The sequence below is a fragment of the Stegastes partitus genome, unplaced genomic scaffold (assembly GCF_000690725.1).
Source record: "Stegastes partitus isolate 25-593 unplaced genomic scaffold, Stegastes_partitus-1.0.2 Scaffold274, whole genome shotgun sequence".
Classification (NCBI taxonomy): Eukaryota; Metazoa; Chordata; class Actinopteri; family Pomacentridae; genus Stegastes; species Stegastes partitus.
In genome coordinates this window covers 10,336-31,994 of record NW_007578005.1, presented here as the reverse complement: position 1 = coordinate 31,994, position 21,659 = coordinate 10,336, and the positions used below count along the sequence as shown (strand labels likewise).

Below are 21,659 nucleotides of genomic sequence, written 5' to 3'. Positions count from 1 at the left end.
AAAAATAATGAGCGAGCGATTGATCCATACTCAAACAAGCCGGTTTGCTGAGTTAATACCAAAGGCAGATTATAGCCAGTGCCAAAAGTGCCCTGGCGTGCGACGCCTTTTGCTTAGAGGGTCCCCAAACTTGTCATCACATTAGCACATGGTCAAGGAGTACATCCTACCACTCTCATAATCTGCTTTCCTGCACAATTAGCCTTCTATAATAAGGCAGCTGTCTGACAGCCGGTAGGGAGAAAAGAGGAAAACCAGTGAGTTTTACATAGGATGGATGGATCGTTTACCGCCACTGAAATATAGACTCTGAGGGAATTCTCTCTCCAAGTCATCACTGGTCCTCACATTAGGTCTGAACATTATGACAACATGGAGGCTTGCTCTTCTTTATTGTGCCAAGCATCTATTGCACTTTGATGAAGGCAGACAAAGGAGGGGAAGGGAGGGGAGGGGAGGGGGGGTGAGGGAAAGAAAGAGAGAGTAAGAGAGAGAGAGAGAGAGAGAGAGNGAGAGAGAGAGAGAGAGCACCCATGGCCAGGGCAGATGTGTTTTAGCTCAGAAAATCTGAGAGAATCAGATGTTGAAGAGGTGGAATGGTAGGGGATGGCAAGTTTTCTGAATAAAATAATAGATAATTTCATTCCGACAAAGGCGAGGAAACTATGGGCAAGAGAACAAAATAGCAGGAAGGGATGGAGAAGGGAAGGGGTTTGAAAAGAATAAGAAGAATTCAGTGCTGCTTCTTGCAAGGGAAAAGAAAAAAAAAACATTGATGACACCCGGTTCCATTCTTCCGCTCTCCCCTTTCTCTGCTCCTCGCCTCGCAGCACGGCGGGCTAAGCTGGGAGCTGTAATGTCATTAAATTGCAAATGCTTTTTTTTCATTTCCGACACACACTGTTTACTTATCTGGCAAAAACATATGTTGGAAGGAATCCGTTAAATTCTGCCCATTGCCTTGGGTGAAAGTGCAATAGAAACGGGCCCACTGAGCTCCTTCTGTCGTCTCCTTTTAGCACTTTGCCTTATCTACAAGGCTGCTTAGCAGCAAACTGGCGAGTTCAATGAAAAATGAAGATACAGTGCAAGATTAGGGAAGAACAGTGAGGGGAGAAATGCTTGGAGAGAGGGTCATCCCATTGCAAATGATTTCACTCCTCTCCATCTGCATAAATGACTATTTTTAAGGCATCTCCAGCGTCTGTATATTTTTCTCACTCTGCCACACATTTAATTTCACGCCCCGTGTTCTGAATATGCTTAAATGCATATCTCTGATGCACCTTTAAGCCAGAGGAAAGAGGATGGGGGGGAGTGGGGAGGGTACGAAAGCAAAATTAAAGATAAAATGGTGTGATTTGCACTACAAGTCTATTACTTTATGGCATTTACATATAGTTTACCTCTGCAATTCCAAGATTTTTTTCTACCACCTTCCTATCAGTATTTGGGCTTGTATAAATATGTATAAATCTTTGTTGAGAAAAAAATAGAATTCCTAGCACTGCACTGGAAAGTTTGAAGGGTGCACTTTCTTGCTTCAACTTCTTCTCTGGCTCCCATGAGACTGTCAGCATATCTGTTGGGGGTGTTCTCTACCAGCTTGCCCCAACAAAGGCACAGGCTTCAAGCACTTTGTGCCCCATGATCCCCAGATACTCCTCCCCTCAGTGGAGCGAGCGGGGAGAGGGATCCCGGGTCACGATTTGGCCATGGCTTTAGAGGAAGGGCCTGGCAAAGCCTGATGCAAGTGAGGAGCGGCATCCTTGTCAAACAAGTGGGTGAACAGCCCTGTGAAAGCACAACACGGACTCCTAGGAGGTCGTGAAGATTGTCAGAGGTGATATTTCCAGGCAAAGCCAGACTCCACACAGGTCTCACATGATGAATGGTGGCTACGTGTGTGCTACTGTTGTGCTATCAAGCGGATGTGTTGTTCTACAGTGGCAAGGAAGTTTGAGCTGCGAGTGGAAAGCCCGCCCCTAACAGCAGAGAAGAAGAAGGCTGTGGATTGGCCTGGGAATGAAAAGGAGAGAGAGAGGCTATTCAGAGCACGATTCCTTTCCTTCATTGTCTGCCCGCTTAGATTTGAATACGCTCACTCAAAGAAGACGAGAAAAATGCTTCAGCCTCTTGCATTGTTGGCTTTCTCTCTCTTCTTTTCTATTTGCAATTAAATGCATTTCAAATGGAACAACTGTACAGAAAGCATTTCTGATAAGGAGGAATTCCATTGCCTTTAACCTCCTTTGTAATGGCTTTGCAATTTTTTTAGCACTCTTATTATGAGAACTGCACAATCAAAACATATCTTTGAATGGAAAATGCCATACAACTAGTAAGTATTGCTTCATTGAAAATTAAATTGCATTTAAAAATCATTTTTAGTCCCCTGTGTTCCTCAGTTCTTAAGCCAATCTTAGTCTTTCTGTTTTGTTGCTTTGTGTGTAACATTGTGCCTTGACAGGACCCTTGTGTCCTGAGCGGTATCACACACACTGGTCCTAAGCATGGGATGAGATCAGTCAATTAGAATTAATGTCATCTGGTCATTTACAGCTAAACACCCTCCATATGCATTGTGTTTGCTTTGTGTGCAAAGCATCAACTGCAAAACCAATCTCATCCTCCAGACATGAATTTTTGAAGGATTTGAACGCTGTAAATAACTCCAAACCCTCTCTTACGAGGTTTACCCCTGGAGCACTTTGTAACTTATCAGGGCTGCCTTGTGCCTCCTCTAATGCTTGCATTATGCTCAAATGTAAATCGGTAAGCTGCCAGAGAGGTGGGCGGGAATCACTGAAGAAAGAATCACTGAAGGGTCTATAGCCAATATTCTGATTGGGGCATAGCAAAATAAACAGTATAGTTTTGTTTTTTAGAAGCCAGTCGAACAAAAATATATCACACTACTCTGTTTTATTCACAAACAATTGTTACACACTAGCCCAGATTTTAGCTTAAGTAATAAAAAAAAGTGAGATTCCTGCCTGTACGACGTATCGTAGTATCTGACAAAGTTTCCAGAGCTGTAGGTTTTCTTTTTCAAAATGCCAACTCTGGTATAAAAAGGAAAACTCTAATATATTCTGAGTGAACGATGCCCAGGGGTCTGTTTTGTATTTCTAATTTCCATCTCTAATGGTACAAGAGACTGATTAGTAATTAGGACGGACCCATTTAAACGCATGTAATGAGCATTATAGGTTTGCCATATACTGTGCACTTCATACTGATGAAAATGGATAGCATCTTCCTCAATTTGAACGCATGTTGACCTTTAATGGCAATTAATCCGCAACACACTTCTTCATGCTGCTCGTCCTTGAATTGGCTTTATAGTGTAATGAGTATATCACTGGAATCTGCCAAATAATTGACCTGAAGCGTGTTTCGCAGCATAACTATTAATCTTATTTTCCACTGAATAATTTGATCAGTTTGCTAGAGAAGTGGGTTATACAAGTACAAACTAGTGCAGAGGGATACGTGGCCCCTAGATATTAATTTGGAGATGGATAGGAGTCTTAAAGAGGATTAAAACTCTATACAGGCTACTCATTTCACATGACTGCATACCACCCAGTCCACTGTATATACTGTCAGTCACTCCTTGGCATGGTTGAGATTTGAAATGGTGACAGTTAAAGTACAAAGATGTCCAATCCTAGACTATTTCATGGCATATTTGGTGGAGCATCCCGAAGGAAATGCAAACTGTTAGGGCCAGTCATAGCGGTGAAGTGAGGCCGGCAGAAACAGCAACACTGCCCCCCTGCTATTGTCTGCAGACACTGCATGCGAGCCTGCTCTGCCTCTAACTTGTATAGTGAATATAAAGCTGAAACACAAGAAGAAATGCAACAACTACCACTGATATTTTGCATTGCATCTTTTAGAAATTTGTTAGCTGGTCTGTGCATAGAAATAAAAAGCAAACTTAAGGATTGCTATGGCTTAATACAATATATACCATCAACAGTAAATAATATAATATAATATATGAGACACAAGAAATATGAGACCCGAAAGAAATACACGAGTTGTTGTTAATTGTTATTGAAGATATGACAAGTGAGATTAAGTGGATGATGTTTGCTAATATTCATTAGAAGAGCGGGCGTGAGCTATTTCAAAATATAATCATGCATTCAAAGCGGTTTATCTCAATATTTGAATAACTGCAAGCACTGGTTAAAGGTATCCGTCAATAACTTCTATAGATAACTGTTCTGAGACGTCTAATTTACAGGCTATCGTGTGACCTGTGCTACATTTTTTAAAAAACTTCTAATGAATTTCAAGGCGCTTTTAATTAAAATATCGATAATCATCATTTTAATTTCATCTTATCTTCTTTGGTTGAAAATAATTTACTTTGTATTTTTTGGTGTTCTGTGCAAGAAATGGCTGAACAAGGTACAAATGATGTGTTTTCCATTCTCCTCCGGTTCTTATGTTTACCTACATTTGAGTTTTTTTTTAGGGGGTTGATATAAAAGACAAAGATGAATATGGAGAAGAAGTCCCAGAAGCCCAGCGAAAGGTTGTGAAGTGGCTCCTCACGTTACACATTATAATAAAACACAAACAAGCAAAAACATTGAAATTTCTGATGCTTTTCACCGAGCTCTGTTTTCTGTAAATGCAACTGAAGTGGCCTCAATTAAAAACGTTAAAAGCCCTCTCTTATTTACCAACACATATTCCTATAAAACACGAGCGTTCGGTGTTAAGTGCAAGTGTTTCACCGAGCTGTTAGGAAAATGGATGCATTTCTCCATCCACATGGTAACAATTGATTCATTTCACCCACATCCACCTCATTCTCTCTGAAAGACATTTTTTACAGAATGGTTTCATTTGTCTTGCTTCAAAGATGCACTGTGGACTATTATGCACATCACTGTGTCGAACCATGAGGAGGATGAATAGCTCGAAAACTTCACGTGAAAAGATGAATAACAGTTAATTGATGCAATAAGCTTTAAAACTCCTAAGTGATATGTAAATCGCTCGTCCTTTCTCTCTCACCTTCCCACTTATCTTTGCTCGTGTTCTTCTCAAAATCCTTGTTTGGTGTTTTGGTGGAAATCTGGTTGTGGCCGTGTGATTTTCTGAAACTAATCAGGAAAGAGTGAAGATGAAACAATTTCTTTCTTTAAAATATTTAAAAATGAATTCAAAAATTGCAACACACATATAATTTTATTTGAAATATTTCCATCCACTCTCACAGCCTTGCATGCCTTGTGTATGTGCTGGCTCATCTCTCCATGGCTCTCTGGCACCATCCTGTGTTTCACTTGGAATAATGGATTCTGTTTACTGCATTAACACATTTTGAACAAGTCAGTGTGTGGAGAAGCCATTTTCCAATAGATAGTTCAGTTTTTGAAACTCTTTTAATAATGATCTGATTCTGTACGTGTTAATATTTCCTGTAATGCACCAAAACACCAAGTTCAAATCTGTGAGTGTGAGAACCTACTTGGCAATAAAGTTGATTGTGAAATTAGAGATTAAAAACACAAGGTAGACATTATTTTGCTGAGAGATTTCCACACTGTTATTAAAGTATTATTAAAACATTTCTTCTGTTACTATTTAAAATGTAAAACTGGGGCCCAATACTGTAATGGAAGCACCAGGAGTCTTACACTGTTAAAACATCCCAATAATGTAGATTTTTATTTAATTAGTTATTTTATATTTGTACTTGATTTTATTTATTTTTTAATAACCTGATAGTCTTAATAAGGTCTATAACCAAGATTAGGAAGCCTGTCCTATTTTACATCTACAGTGATTTAAAAAAATATCAAACTATGAATAGAAAGCATTTAAAAATATCAATTATTCATGATAAAATGTGCAAATGTGCTAATTTGAGGGATAAATCCAGTGTGACTTTTGACCTTTGAAATCACACATGCAAATACTTTGACACACGCTAAAACCTACATAGGGCCTCACTTATGATGCTTAGCAAAGGTTAATAATCTGTAAAATCATCTTTATTCTCACTCTGGTTACTCATATTTCCTCCCTCTCTTCCTTCCTGTAACTTAATCAACCGACTGAAGGCGTTCAAATAAACCAATCATATTCTGTCACGACTTGCGCGATCCAATCATGTTGCACCTCTCAAAATTTAAAATGATTCCTTTCTCTGCTGCTGTCAGCTCAAACTGCGATGTCTTCATGTCTGTGTCCGTCCAGCGCACCTCCAGTTTTTGTCAGAATGTGCATCATCAAAAGTCCAGATCAGATCCATCACCCCTCCACCACCACCATCATGCAACTGCTCCATTAAAAAACTCACATCATGATTGGAAGTAATTGCAAAAGGCTTCTTCATCAGCTTTCCCTACCATACAGGGTTTGTCAAATAAATTAATTCAATTACTCTTTAAATCTGTTTTAATTCAGTTTCTACATTCTGAAATGAACTAATTCACTTAAATGTGTTTGTAAACATCTAGTAGATATGAATCCCTTGCGAGCGTTTGATTTATCTCATCTCGTGTCTGATTTGATTTAAATTTATATACTGGTGTGTGAGAGACTCTGCTTCTTACAGGCACAACATCCCATTTCCTCCAGATGACGAGCCATGACCACGACGAACAAACAAAACCATTTGCACACTTATTTGCTGAAATTAATGTGAAATAATTTCAGCAGAGCAGTTCCGTTTGCCTTCAAGGAATTCTGCTCACTAATCCTGTTGAGTGCAGTGAACCTCGCAGGGCCTGTTGTGTAAAGGACTCAGTGGTCACACATGAGGTTTCTCATGGAGCCGCTGCTCTCTGTGCAGACTCCCTGTGTTTATCTGATACTTCATCTCTGTTAGAGGCATTTTGACTTGGACACTGATTTTAAATCTGCCACATTTTCCACACCTCCTTAAAAGCACATGTGTGATCCAGGCTTTGCTGATACTGACATGTTTAAAATGACATTTTAATTAAAATGTGCTTCAAAACAGAAATGGCACGTTATATCCAAAATGGAACATGTATTGAGATCACACTGGCAACACCATTTTAAATGATTCTATTCTATTCTAAATCTTGGATCAATAATCTGCTTCACTCATAGCTTTCGTAGAAAAGCCAGTTGAACTAGAAACCACTCTAATAAGGTTCTCTTCAGGGCAAAGGGAAAAACAGAGTCCCCTTAACATTACATAGTACATGTACTTAACCGTCAGCAGTCACATGCCAGACCACTGGAATGCATCAGGAGTGTGGGTCAGACAACTTTCAGGATCACAGGTTTTACTCATTATAAAGCGTCTTTGAGGGGCGTGGAGTTCTGCGTCTATGACCACAGGTTGCTTGTAGAAAGGTCTGCGTAAATCACATTTATTCCTTAAGGGCGTTGCTCGACAAATCCTGTAATTGATAACACCGTCCCGTTCGATCACGTAGCTGTGATGACTTGTGATGAAAACACACAGAGAAGGTGATTATCTTTCCTCAGTCACAAGCGCAACCTCGTGAATGTGGGAATGAGTCAGATAGTATAGAACTGGATTTAACCTTTTAAAGAAAGGGAAGAGGAAGAACAAGGCGAGGTGATTCAGATTGTAGATTTTTAATGAGCAGAAGGGAAATAAATGTGCATGCTATAGGGGAACGCAACGACAATAAAAGGCAAATACAAAGAACAAAACACACACAGATACACGGTCACATGATGGTCATGGACATAAAATACAGTCTCTAAACACAAAAAGCATTCATTCAGTTTTTGGGCTGAATGCGACGACTGGGTGCGGTTAGATCCGGTGGGTACTGAACACAGGACGGTTCTTCTGTCTGTGGGAGATTTTGTGGTCCAAACTCTTCCCTGGAAAACAAACTTGCTCTTAGTTTTATGAAGATCACAACATTAAAATCCTCTTTGACCTGAATTTGCTACAGTTCCTTTCCTGACCGTGAATCAGCTCTTATAATAAAATGAACATCATGTGTGTTGCTGAACCTTTAATATGTTTTGAAGACAATAAACTATTAGCAATGATGGAAACTAATAAGTAAATCCAGCACTATTTAATTTACATGAGTATTGCTATTTTGTACAACTGTATACTTCTATAGCAAGCTCTCATATTTTTTATTTTACTGTATATGCAGATCCAAATCAATACCATAGATGTAATAAACTAATTCATGCAAATATATTATTGCAGGTTGTTAAGACTTTATTGGCCCTCTGGTGAAATTCATATAAGTGTGACATACATGAATTACACTTCATCAGCACTGCAGTGATTTACATGTCGTAAAAATAATTATAATCCAATAATATGTCATTCTGGTTCTAATGTGTTTTAAAGAAGGGCATTTAATTATTTCTACATTTTGTCTACTTCTACTTGAAAGAGTAATTTGTCTTCATTTGGCGATCAGATATCAAACCGACAAACATCTTTTACACAATAAATATTTCGTTTTTATTTGATATGTGCAGTTATGCAGTTTATTTTTTCCTCCACACACGTTCATACATATGAGCAGAGTGTAAAACATGTGCTTCTATAGATCATCAGGTCTGCTGCTGTTCTTTATCACCCCACATGCACTGCAGAGGCTGTCAGCTGAGTCCTGGGGTGAAAAGGTGAGAAGACAGAAGTTGTGAGCGGACTTGTGCCAACAAGCTCCAAAATGTTATATAAACTTGTGGCTGGATTAAAGTGATTAGTCCATTATTCTGAATTACCAGATATGCAGAAGGGGGCACCCACTTGAAAGCTGCTGGGGTTTTTTTTTTTTTTTTTTTTTTCTGGGTTGGCTTTTTATGAGACTGACTCAGCAACGACCAAATCAGAATCACAATTGTTTCTTTTTGGTACAGCGGCCGCAGAAAACTTTACGCTCCCCTCAGGCAGTTTCTTGATATTCACCCGGCTCTCAGTGCAGCTCGCTGCTCTGCTGTCAGGTGATCATCACAAGACCGATGGCTTAATCCCCCTCTACAAAAGCAAGAACAGAAATTAGAGGCTTTCTTAACGTGCATGAAACCAGCTGGAACACAGCATGATTTGCCTTTAAGTGTTGTTTCCACAGATGTTAAAACTATCACTGCATCTAATTTGAAGATACACAACGGGGGACCGTAGCAGAGGGAGATTCTACACTCCTCTGGGGGAACTAATTGACCGTATTACAGCTGAGCGTTGATCTACAAACTGATTTGTCGCCACTGACTGCAGGAAACAAGCAGGTGAAATATGAGGATTGCGCTGGGTCTTGGTCTCTTTTGTCTGTTCCTCTGCACCGACCCTGCAGAGGCTCAGTTTCCTCGAGTGTGCTGCACGGTGGAGGGGATCCAGACCAAGCAGTGCTGCCCTGCTCTGGGCTCAGATCCTGCTAACATTTGTGGATCCCTGTCAGGCAGAGGGATCTGCTCTGCCGTCCGAGTCGACTCCAAGCCCTGGGGAGGACCGTACAGGCTGAGGAACGTTGACGACAGAGAGAGGTGGCCGACCAAATTCTTCAATCAGACTTGCAGATGCACTGGTGAGTGGTTTGTTTAAAGTTAAAGACTCAAATAGATAGGGGCTTTATTTTGGACCTGGACCTGTTTTGACCTTTACTTTGCTCTTTGTGCTGCAGGTAACTTTGCAGGTTTTGACTGTGGTCAGTGTAAGTTTGGCTGGACCGGAGCCAACTGTGACCAGAGGAGAGCTCCTGTGGTGCGGAAGGACATCCACTCCTTGACCCCCGAAGAGCTCCAGGAATTCCTGGATGTTCTGGAGCTGGCTAAGACCACCACCCACCCAGACTACGTGATCGCCACCCAGCACTGGCTGGGGCTCCTGGGGCCGAACGGAACCGACCCACAGATTGCCAACATCTCCATCTACGACTTCTTTGTCTGGCAGCATTACTACTCCGTCAGAGACACTCTTCTTGGTAAATCAGTCTTTCTTCATATAAAAACATCAGAACTGTTTAAGTTGTGGCTTTTTATTCCGTTAAATATGATTGTAAAAGTGCTAAAAACTATTTTAAATAATCTTTGGAATCTTTTTTGTGATTGTTTTGTGGAGTTTGACTTAAAAAAAAAAAAGATCAATCTAGACCTGTTTCATGTGGTTGACATACATTTTGTAGCAAACAAACAGGATCATTAAGATGTTGTTTAGTATTAATCTTCACCTAAATGAGCAGGGATAGCCCACTGTGTTTTATGTGGTGGTGAGTATGACTCTTCATGAGAATACATTAGCAATTTGTTCTTTCACACATGAATTAAAAGGCATAATGTTCATCTTTCACATGTTGTGCCCATTTTTTTTGTCTTGTGATCGAATGAATCAAACACTTGATCTCCCTGCAGGACCTGGTCGTCCCTTCAGAGCCATTGATTTCTCCCACAAAGGTCCAGCGTTCATCACCTGGCACAGATATCACCTTCTGAGCCTGGAAAGAGAGTTGCAGGTATGTGTAATTTACTGAGCTACACTTTTTTGTTTTTCTTTTTTGGGCAGTTGCATGACAAAGGTTCTTTTTTGATTTTTTGATTTGATATCCTCACCTTTAAATGTGTAACACTATTTACAGTCAGTTTGAATCACATATTACGAACACATTGTATTGGTGTATCAGTGTCTGATATTCTGGAGGGAACATAAAATCTCCTACGAATGTTATTTCATCGTGGTGTGTATCCATCGAGTTTATTAATCAGTAACATTTTGCTGCATCACTTCGCTCTAACCTTCCTAAAAAAAACTATTTTGCTCGTGTTGCAGACTGATTGAGAGCATTTTGCTGTTTTTTAAAGAACAGAAATCAGGGTGGATGCATGATAATTATGTGGAAGATTTTCCAAAATACAAGGTGTTGATGGGAAAAAGTGAGAGGATGAAGGTTTGATGCAGACAGAAAACACAGAGAAGAGAAAGTGAAGCCATATCAACAAAGAAAGAAAAAAACATTCCTCATACTAATGTAAACTAAAATCAATAAAATGTGCCTTTTGCGCTGCAGAGACTGACTGGCAATGAGAACTTTGCAATCCCCTACTGGAACTTTGCCACGGGGCAGAGCGAGTGTGATGTGTGCACCGACTCTCTGCTGGGAGGCAGAAACCCAGACAACCCCTCCCTCATCAGCAACCAGTCCAGATTCTCCAGATGGGGCGTGGTGTGCAACAGGTCAGCACAACATATTGACAGAAGGGTGGAGAGATCTCAGTAATTATTAGCTGGGTTGAAATGAACTAAGCAGTACGCGTCTAGAATTCTACGAATCCGTCTGAATGCTTTACATGTGTTTTCCTTTCCAGTCTGGATGACTACAACCGCCTGGTGACTCTCTGCAACGGCACCAACGAGGGTTTCATTCAGCGAGGCATCATGGAGAGAGGAAACATGTCTCTGCCAACCATGAATGACGTCAGAAGCTGTCTCGGCATCAGGGACTTCGACAGCCCTCCCTATTTCACCAACTCCTCCTTTAGCTTTAGGTATAACTCCAATGTTGCATTTATACCTGCTATTTCACTCGTGCTACTGTAATCGAAGGTTTGTTTGAATTAGATTAACTTCTGGGCACCCCGTTAGCTCAACTGGTTGACCCATGAAGAGGGGCTGTAGTCCCCGAGACAGGGGTCGTGGGTTTGAGTCCAGCCCATGACCATTTACTGCAGGTTCTTCCCCGACTCTTCTCCCCATATATCCTTTCTTTCTCCACTTTTGGCTATAATAAAGGCTAAAAAAGGCCCCCCAAAAATTTGATTAACTTCTAAAATTTCATCGCACAACTGCATCTTACCAAACCCTGTGCTTTCTAACCAACAGAAACGCACTGGAGGGGTACGACAAGCCAGACGGAGAACTGAGTGAATCCGTCGATAACCTTCACAACCTTGTCCACTCGATGCTCAATGGAACCAGCTCTTTGTCTCACTCTGCGGCCAACGACCCCATCTTTCTGGTCAGTATCTAATATCATGGTTTCCAATGAAATGACACGGTACACACATTCCTCCCCCCGTGCATTGAAATCACTGTGGTGTTTCTGTGGTGTTTCCTTCGCAGGTGCTCCACGCTTTCACCGACGCCATTTTCGACGAGTGGATGAGGAGGTTTGTTCCGTCCAACGCCACCTTCCCGGACGAGATGGCCCCCATCGGTCACAACAGGGACTACAACATGGTTCCCTTTTTCCCTCCCATCACCAACGAGGAGATCTACATCCCGTCGGAGCAGCTGGGCTATTCCTATGCTATTGCCCTGGATGGTAAGGAAACATTGGAATGGGTCGAGTCTATTTTGAGATTATGATGAGGAGATTCAACTATAGTGCCTTCAGTCAATATGAAGCAGCTTCACATAAAGACTAAAAACATATATACCATATAATCTGTACAAAACCAAAATCTAAAAGCTATAGGTTGTTTTCTTGGGGGTTATTTGTGCCAGACTAGTTTTGAATAAAGCAGTAAACTTGCTGCTGGTGGTCACAGTGAGTCACCGATGCTGCTTCAAAGCCTCATTAAGTCTTTGTTATGTAGTGGTGAAAATCTTGAATACCTTCTTTTTTTAACATAACAAATATCGTATTCAGTTTTTTCCTTCTGCTAAAAGGTTTCAGTGTGTGTCTCCACCTGTACTTCATCTTTACAGATGCAGATGGAGGGCCCGGCGTGTTTGTGCTGGGTTCCACTCTGGGGGGAGTCTTCATTGGTCTCCTGGTGCTTCTCCTTATCTTTGTGCTCTACCTGCGTCAGCGGAGAAACAGAGGCTTTGAACCTCTGATAAAAGCAGATTTCACAAATAGAAAGTACACAGAGGAAGCCTAGATTTCACCTGTTGTACTGAAATGCACTTCAGTGCTCATACATACCTAAGAGAGACGGAGCAGCCGGTCTGCAGTGTTGCGTAGGCTCGACTGTGAAGCACAAGGAATATATTTAATCCTGCAAAATGAATGACACTTATGCCTTTTAGATATTAAATCAAATTTCATGTAGGAACAATCATGTGAATCGTATACTACCCATTGGAAAATATGAGTAGAAAGTCACCACACGATCCAAGCCATTGTAAATGAATGTATACTTTAACCAGAATGTAAAGATCCTTTTAGAAAATGTCAAAACACGACCCCCTTTTGTTTCCCATTACCATCTCTTGTTGTGTATCATTTACAGAGTTACCACAAATACAAATCTATTGGAATGTTTTTAATAACAATTTATTCTCAAGAACAGTAACAAAACACAAATGCAATCATCTTAATTGCACTGAAAAACAGTAAGGCATACTTGCTCAACTAGTTCGTCACCATTCAGTTTGAAATTCTATTCAAACTCTAAATAAACGTTTTCCTCTGTAGGATTTGAATTCATCCAGCAATGCAATAATTGTAATAAAAAAAAAAAAAGGAAAAATGTTGACATTTTCCTACTCATTCAATTTTTCAGTAATTTGTCTGACCAGACATCCGTTTTTAATATTTTATTGCAAAAATATTAAAAGTTCAATGATACAAAACATAAAAAGGGCATCCTGTGAGATCAATAGTCATAATAAAGAATCATTTTAAATGACACATGTGACATATTTTCTCAGTACTTGTGTTCTTGTCATGTGGATGCAAATGATGCAGAATTATATGCAATAAAGAAAAGCTCAACAAATATTCATTGATATACTGCGACGGGCATAACGCAGGCTAATTCTGTGGATATGTAAGCTTAGCTGGCCTGGTGGTTATGGACCTGACGGGCTCTCAGAGAACAGTGGATGTACATCCAGGCTGGTTTTGTCCGCCCCCCTCAGCAGTGCCAGGCCTCTCACATTCTCTGTAAGTACGCTCTACTGAGGAGCTCCACTGAAGCATTCAGCCCTGTCCAGTCTCCACAGATTCTCATTTCACAGGTGACTGTGGTCGGCTTCAAGCCTGTCTGTGCTGCAGACATAACCATTCAAGCTTTCCAGATAAATTTAGGGACCCTTTCTTTGCATTTCCAGTAACCACTGTGTGCTGTTTGCTGCTTCTTCTCTTAATAATTTCCTCCCCTTTTACATAACTAGAATAATAAATATATATATTTTATATTATTATTACTTTATTTCATCTTGACTTGTTCATACTGTCTGACAGTATTTTAATTTTGTTGCTTCAGTGTTCATTTAAATGACTATTTTATCCAAACTGAGGCAACGGTGACGGAATAAACTTTGGTCATTCAATCACATGCAAAAGTTGCAAAACACACCTGCAAACGTTTTTTTTTTTTTTAGAATATTCTAAAGGATGCAGCAGAAAAGGTTAAAGGCCCAAATGACTATATAGAGATTACAGCAGCGTAAGACTTCCTTCAGTGATCATGATGCTATATTGAATGAATGTGCTCCTCTAGTGTAACGTCCATTTGCACAAAATACAATCCTGGTTTTCAACGACTGTGCTTGACATTCTGTAAAATGAAAGCAGAATACATCTATGGAACACTTCAGTATCGTTTTTCTTTAAGCTTTTGATTTGTACTTCCCTTATTGTGTAGCTTTCCATTGATGCTTTACAGCGATTCCATGGAAACGCATTCCACGCAACTACTTCTGACCCAGAAAAAAAAAAAAACTATCAAAGATTACACATTAGTGATTATTCGTGTTTAGCCCTCTCTGACATGGAGAAATTAATTTTACACCAAGTCACTGTAGAAACAGCATCACTTTGGCAGCATATTGGTGGCACCTTCTCTGAATATAAATAACTGCCCCCATAATAATTCTGTCAGGGCTGTATACTTCTGAAGCCAAGCCTGAGAAACCAGCATGATATGAGAATATTTTGCGGATGATTAATTTGTTGCAAGGCAAATGAGCGTATAAAATGTCACTCCTAACCCTTGTAGTGAGTTGTAGCACGAGGCAGCTGTTGACCAGCCAATGATATAGAGCGCCCACAATCCTGCCAAATGACGTGGCTGAAATGATTGTGAAACGCGAGATGAATAGATTTAGTGGCTGCATTTGATCTAAAAAACAAAAACAACCAAAAACATAAAAGTATTTCGTCGCTTCTCATCACAAATCGATAATTGGCACATGAGTTAATGACAATGGAACACGGATTCAATCGAAAATTTGGGTGGAAATCGCATGTCCTTGAATTTTCTGTCATTTAGATCCTTCTCCTTTGTTTTAAAATATACTATTAAACATCTGTTGAACTTATTGTGCCTCTTTCAGGTGCATCAAATAACCACATTCTCAACATTTTTCAACACACAAAAAGTTTTTTTTGCATAAAAAAATCAAAACAATCAAAGTGCGAGTTATATTTTTCCACATGGAGACCTACATTAATACCTGCCATATGTGCAACAAATATATATATATTTTTTTTAATCTCTGAAGCAGAGTTTGTTGGGTCGGCATCAGTTTTGGATGGTGAAGAGATGCCATAAAATATCAAGTCTACGGATGGCACTGCACGATCTTTGGGAAAGTGGGAAATCATGATGCATGACTGCTCTCTTTTTCAGAGCAGACTCCTCTAGCCTCAAGGCTGGCAGCGTGAATGCTGTCTGCTTGACTGTAGCTCCAATCTGCCTGAATATAAAAACTGCGAAAAGGAAAAAAAAAACGAAAAAAAAAAAAAAGAAAAAAAAAACCTGCTGTCCATGTTTAGCCTGTTCCTCCAGCATTATCTCCATTGTCGGTGAAGTGCCAGGGCTGAGAGGGCCAGCATGGCTGGCAGGGCTACAGAGGGTGCACAGAGCGAGGCAGAGTCATCCACAGGCCCGCTCCGGTCGGCTCTCACCACCGGGGTTTCAGTGGCAGCTGTGCCGTCCATGTATGTTGGGCAGACCTCTGTGCATCCGCTGCCACTGCCTGAGCCACTACCTTCGTCGCCTGTAATACCATAACAGAACACAAGCCAGAATGAGCACATCCCTGTAATACTAGTGCAACATTAGTCAACAGCTCAAGCAGACTTTACAGCACTAAATTACTGCTTTAAAGCTACAGCACAGACCTTCCACACATTCATTTCATATATATTTTTTCCCTATAAGAGAGCACCAAAAGACCATGATTATCTGAAAAGTGGCATTCATGGAGATAAACGCACAAAAAAAATATTATCACTAGCAGTTCCCATCAATCCCTTGGAGCGTTTTATCTGTTCTGTTTCACTATCACTGCCCTCATCAGCATTGTTTTCACGTACTCTAATAAATCCACTGGCCAGCACTAAACAGCAGGCAGACACAGCTAGCAGCTACCTTGTTAACATAGCAGAGCGTTCAGGTCCAGATATATTGAGAGATTAAGAGTTGGTGGAGACCCAAAACAGAGCTAAAAGCCGTGTCCACCCACGACTGAAGTTACATTTATCAAGTGGACATGAAATCCAAGTTAAGTTCGTACTGCTCTGCATTTGCAAGATTTGTAAACACACCACTCTCTGAAAACTTAACATATTCAGTAAACATGGTATGTAAGTATGTATAATAGAGCAGAATCCTGCACACCTGATATGATGCCTCAACATTGTTCCTACAATTTCTACCAAAGCTTAAAAACCTTGATGAAGAAAAGGACAGTATTTTCTTCTTCTTCTTATTTTTTAAACTACTACACATTGCCAGTGTTAGCTATTTACACCTTCCGTGCCTCCTGTGGCTTTACTGATGGTAAATACTTCTGCCTCAAGGTTAGACAGCATTTCAAAGTAGACAGCTTATCAAGATGAGTGACAAGTAGCTGGAACATGAACTTGACCAAACGGGGTGGGGGAGGGCAGGACTAAAAATACATTTCTCTCCTCAAGAAAAGAAAAAAAAATTGTAGCATGTTGTCACATTTGTACACATGAAGGCGGCAAACAGTCTTACTTGAGTCTTGAAAGTAGATATCGTTGCCATTGTAGGCATTTTTCAACTTGTTGGTCATCACCCTCAGAGCCATGATCTGCTGACGGATGAAGGTGTCTGGGCGCGTGATGTCGACGCCGACCTCGGGGTTGTTCAACTGGTTGGTGAGGCCGTCCTTCTGGACTTCGGGAAAGTACCTTTATAGCATAACAAATGAGATGAAGTCGCTGTCATTGTAAAGCTGCTTGGTAAGAGAAGAAACCAGTGAGTGCTTAAAACGGGCGTCTCTGACATGCAAAGGATTCCCATTAGCAGTTCAACATAAGAGACCAGAAAGAAGCTAAGGGTGGAGTAACATTACAGCGGTTTTGTAGTTTTGGGTCTGATTCTCATAAAGCATTTGGGAATAGCTCTTTGTGTTAGCAAAATGAACATTTGACCCAGTCAGGGTAGTGTTCTGACGCACTTGCGAGACATTTCTCTAGGGAAAACATGTCTGCCTCCTGCATTCCTCTTTGATAAATAAGCAGCAGGCCATCATGTGAGGGCATTCCTTGAATCATCTGACACAACAGCATTTGTTTCCCCCTCCTTAAGCCCAGATCCCCCTCGATAACATGCACCTCCACACTCTCACCCAGTTAAAAGAGGCAACATCTGATTTCCCGAGTGATATTCTTTTCATTTTGGAACACGGCAACTGTATGCTACATTATTAGCTCTAAGGGTTATTTTTAAAAATGTACACCGTGAACATCTTCTTGTTTAAATAATAGAGTTGACATTATGAATAAAAGTAGCATAAATCAATTTGCTGTGACCTCGGAAATAGCCGGGGGCATTTAGAGCCCTCATGCAAATATTTTGCTTTAAAAATGAAATCAGATTAACAGTGGGAGTACTATCCTGGCTGAGCATTTTAACTAACAATCACAGTTCCACAAAAAAAAAATAAATTGAGAAAAAGTAAGCTTTACTACACAATCAGACCAAACCAGAGCGATGGAGCGTTCAAGAGGCGACGTTCTGCTTTTAGTTGAATCAAACTATGCCAAGCTCTTGCGCAGTGGAGTTTAAGTCAGGGAAAGTAAATAATCTTTGTTAATTCTCGGATTAGACCGCTTTACATCAGGCGAGCTGAGCAGACTTTGGACTTCTAAGTAACCTTTTGTGTTAGCCTGCATTAGCCCCGAGTCCTGGTGGCCTTACCTGCCCTTGGTGTGTCCATTCCAGCACTCCTCATCACTGGCATTTCCAGCGGTCACTCTGTCCTCCACACACATCGCCTCGGGCAGGTTGGACCAAAATTTCTTGGACAGCTTTAGTTTCTCTTTTATGTCAACCACCTAAGCAAAGAAAAGGGGTTGTTACAAGAGAGGGGAAAAAAAGACGAATCAAGTCTAGCTTTTATTATTTATACATGAAGTCGTGTGCAAAAGTTTTAGACATTTATTATGTTTGTATTCTTATCTACTGTGCTTTTCCATCAGGGAGATTTTCTGTTTAGTCTGAAATCGATTCTGAAACATGACATTGACCCAAACTTTTTGCCAGAATTAGAAATCTTCAGCAACAAGAGGGAATCCTGCAACAGATGGTACAGTCTCAACAGAACATCATGGAGTCAGTGTGGGATTATAGTTCAGTCTTTTTTTTCCCTTCCCCTCTCTAATTTTTATTTTTATTGATCCCTCATGGGCTTGCTAGGAAGCTTGGTCTAGCCACACTAAGCAGACAGGGTTAAGGGCCTTGTTACAGGGCCAAACAGTGGCAGCTTGCTGGAGCCTGAACCTCCGACCTTCTGATCAGTAGCCCACTGAGCCCCTATTACCCCCAAGCGGCAGCTTCTCTACAATGCTTGGAGCGACATACCTGCCAAGTGCTTTAAAAATGTGTGGAAATGTGCCTAGAAGAAATTTGATTTTGCTTCCTTCTCTTTCCGGCATTTTATACGCAAGCTCCAGCAGGACAATGTACACAACCTGTTCAAAGATGACAAAACATGCAAGGCACGACCCGGCCTCCAGCGTCTCCACATCTGATGCACAGAAACAAGCTTGAGCCATGGCAACCCCCCCGACCCTGATCCACTGCCAATGTCCTGGTGCCAAACACCACAGGACACCTCCAGAGGTCTCGTGTCTGAGCCCCGGCGGTGCAGAGCTATTTTGGCAGCAACACAATATTCGGCAGATGGTTTTAATGTTGTGGCAGATCAGTGTATACAGTTCATAGGAACACAAGGGGACATAGCAACTGAAAAGAAATCATTATGCTAAAGTGTAGCCCTAACTGAATGTGTACCCACTTTGGATGTTTTTCAATAAGGCATTATGTCTACATAGAAAATTGAGTCTACAATAGCACACAGTGTGCTCGTCCTTGTAAAAGCATCTCGCAGGAAATGAAAGGCGCTGAGACTTATCCTTGACATTTCTGACATACATTATATGAAAAATGGTAGGTTCAAGATTTAACATTTGAGTCGAGTTAATTATGCGCTACTCTTTACTCTTTAAAAAAAATAAAAACCCTCTTACCCAGGATGCATCTCATTTGTTGAAATGTTATAAAATCCCCCCACCTTCACTTAATACCACATCTAATCAAAGGGATTATAAATCTTGGGATTTAACCCTGAGACATCAACTCTTGGACTCCCCAAAAATTATTTGGGTTTAATTTTCCTTCTGTGTTGCCTATCGAAGGTTTGCATCATGAAAAGTAAGACCATGCTGGCTCGCAGCAATAATTTCAGCTTGAATGTCAGACTTAAATGCTCCTTTGCATCCTGGCCATGTGACAAAGTCAGATATCGTTTCCTGACTTGAGCCTGTTGAACTCCAATCTTTCATCAAACACACGGAATTTGACATATTTCACTGAAGCTGAGGGAAAGCCTGATAGCAGCAGGTTGGCCCCATTATCTTTTTCCGTCTGACTTGCTGTTGGCTTACGTGAAATTGTAGTGAACCTGAGCAGAACATGAAAGGTGCTGTACTGACTGTGTGACGCTGCTGTAGGCCCCGACACTGCTTTTGATGTGTTAATCCTGTCACACTGATGCCAAAGCACTTCAGCAGCTCTGATACTGCCCAGAGGGTCAAGGCTGCACTCAATACAAGAGATTGACTGGCAATGTTTGACTAAACCTCATACATTAAGTTTAGTTTAACAAGTGAGGAGATTTTTCTCAGGATCTGCAGCAAAACCAGGCCTGTGAAAAAGTGTGAATTAAACCGGGAATGACTCACGTATTAGCAATGCAAACATCTGATTAGCACCTACTTCAAAAATGGTACTGCCATGTGTCATGTGGCTGAAAATAAATGAGCTATAGGTTACTTCTTCTGATGAAGCACATGGCAAAGGTGAGCAAACATGTGAGAACTCAAAGTATGAGCCATATGGTAATTATACAAAAACAGATGAGGGGATTTTTTTTACAGTAAACACAGTTAAATAAAAATCCTTTACGGAGACAAAAAGCGAAAAGAGATCCTCTGGGAATGAAAGAAAAAAATAAATAAAATAAAACATACTTGATGAACTCAAAAACAAAAGTCAGAAGAAGCTTTTTCACATTGGAATGAACCTTCCTCTTGTATCATTGCGCATTGCCCATGAATAAGTAATAAAACTGCAACAAGCAACCCTGGCATGCAACCAACTGCAATGCACACTAGATGGCACTATGTCTTTGAGGAAAAACACGGGAGGTGAAAGCAACCAGAGAGAGAAAACACAGTGAGGTGAAGTAAAAGTGAGAAAATGCATTTCAAATTGAAACAAATTATGTTTGCAAATGACGCCTCTTTTAACATCAAACTTCACCTCCATGGGGTAAAAACATAGATTTGAGCACATTGCGTGGAAACATGATGTGAGCAGGAATGGGAGACAGAAATACACGCAAAAGGACACCAGTGTGTACAGGGGAAAGCGTGTCCTCGCTATCACTCCAGTATGATCACGGCACAGTATGGGAGGAAGCAGAGTGGAGATTCTTATTATAATCAGCTACCTATTACCGAGAGCGCTGACATTCTCATTAAAATCACAATGAAGATCACAGACACAACACCTCCCCCTCGCCTCACATCAGGATATTACATTGTATTTGTTTTCCGTGACATCCTAACAAATGACTACTATCATAGCATGTGATAGCTATCCTAATTCGTCACGACACCAGAGGTGGCATTAGCGTGTGATATCTACAGTCTATAATAAGGCGCTGATGAGACAGTTGATAGAAGCATTTGCTCAATGGGTGAGCAAGCAGTGGTCATTTATATTCTAATTTTTCCATCACATGACTTCAATAACTTGCTTAAAGATCATATTGAAACATTGGCAGCGTGAGATTCTTAAGGTATGAGATGACGGGCATGTCTTCTGAAGACTTCAGCTACACAGATGTTTCTTCACTGATTACACTCTTCCACTCATACCGGATGTTTTAAATATGATTGATTGTGACATAAATGTGCTTATTGATGTCTAATAATAAAATATGTTTTAATTATTCAAATGACCTTAAAAACTCATTGTTCCTGTATACAGACTAATTTGAAAAAAAGGTTTTTGTTAAGCTAAAAAATTATCCCATAATCTCAATGTAGCTTCTTCTATGAAGATATGTTTTATGTTATTTGAGCTGTGTCATACTATATTCATACATTAAGCGTGTTATAAACCAGTAATTTAATGTTTGAATACAACTTACAGCTGCTTAATTGTGGGACTAAAAGTAAATATCTGGTTTTTGGAGAATTACGCATGTTGGTTTTTCACGG

At 40.5% G+C, this 21,659-nt stretch overlaps 2 protein-coding genes across 2 annotated transcripts; one reads left to right on the top strand and one right to left on the bottom strand.

Moving 5' to 3' along the window:
• The first annotated feature begins 9,027 nt into the window (after nucleotides 1–9,027).
• On the top strand, nucleotides 9,028–13,580 carry dct (dopachrome tautomerase). Its single transcript, XM_008282481.1, has 8 exons — nucleotides 9,028–9,536; nucleotides 9,633–9,932; nucleotides 10,360–10,460; nucleotides 11,013–11,179; nucleotides 11,311–11,490; nucleotides 11,825–11,960; nucleotides 12,065–12,266; nucleotides 12,653–13,580. The coding sequence occupies exons 1-8, from the start codon at nucleotides 9,248–9,250 to the stop codon at nucleotides 12,826–12,828; spliced, it is 1,551 nt and encodes a 516-aa protein (XP_008280703.1). The 5' UTR covers nucleotides 9,028–9,247; the 3' UTR covers nucleotides 12,829–13,580.
• A 2,077-nt stretch (nucleotides 13,581–15,657) lies between these two features.
• Nucleotides 15,658–18,206, bottom strand: LOC103357799 (glypican-6-like; the record flags this gene model as incomplete). The annotated part of the gene is made up of 3 exons (XM_008282511.1): nucleotides 15,658–15,895; nucleotides 16,882–17,057; nucleotides 18,070–18,206. Coding segments are annotated over 3 exons (522 nt in total), but the record flags the coding sequence as incomplete, so codon positions are not given.
• Between the last annotated feature and the right edge of the window lie 3,453 nt (nucleotides 18,207–21,659).

Coding starts and splice junctions, on each gene's coding strand:
- dct (XM_008282481.1), top strand. CDS start 9,248: ATGAGGATTGCGCTGGGTCTTGGTCTCTTTTGTCTGTTCCTCTGCACC. Junction 11,180..11,310: donor TGGGGCGTGGTGTGCAACAG/GTCAGCACAACA, acceptor TTTCCTTTCCAG/TCTGGATGACTACAACCGCC. Junction 11,961..12,064: donor CCAACGACCCCATCTTTCTG/GTCAGTATCTAA, acceptor TTTCCTTCGCAG/GTGCTCCACGCTTTCACCGA.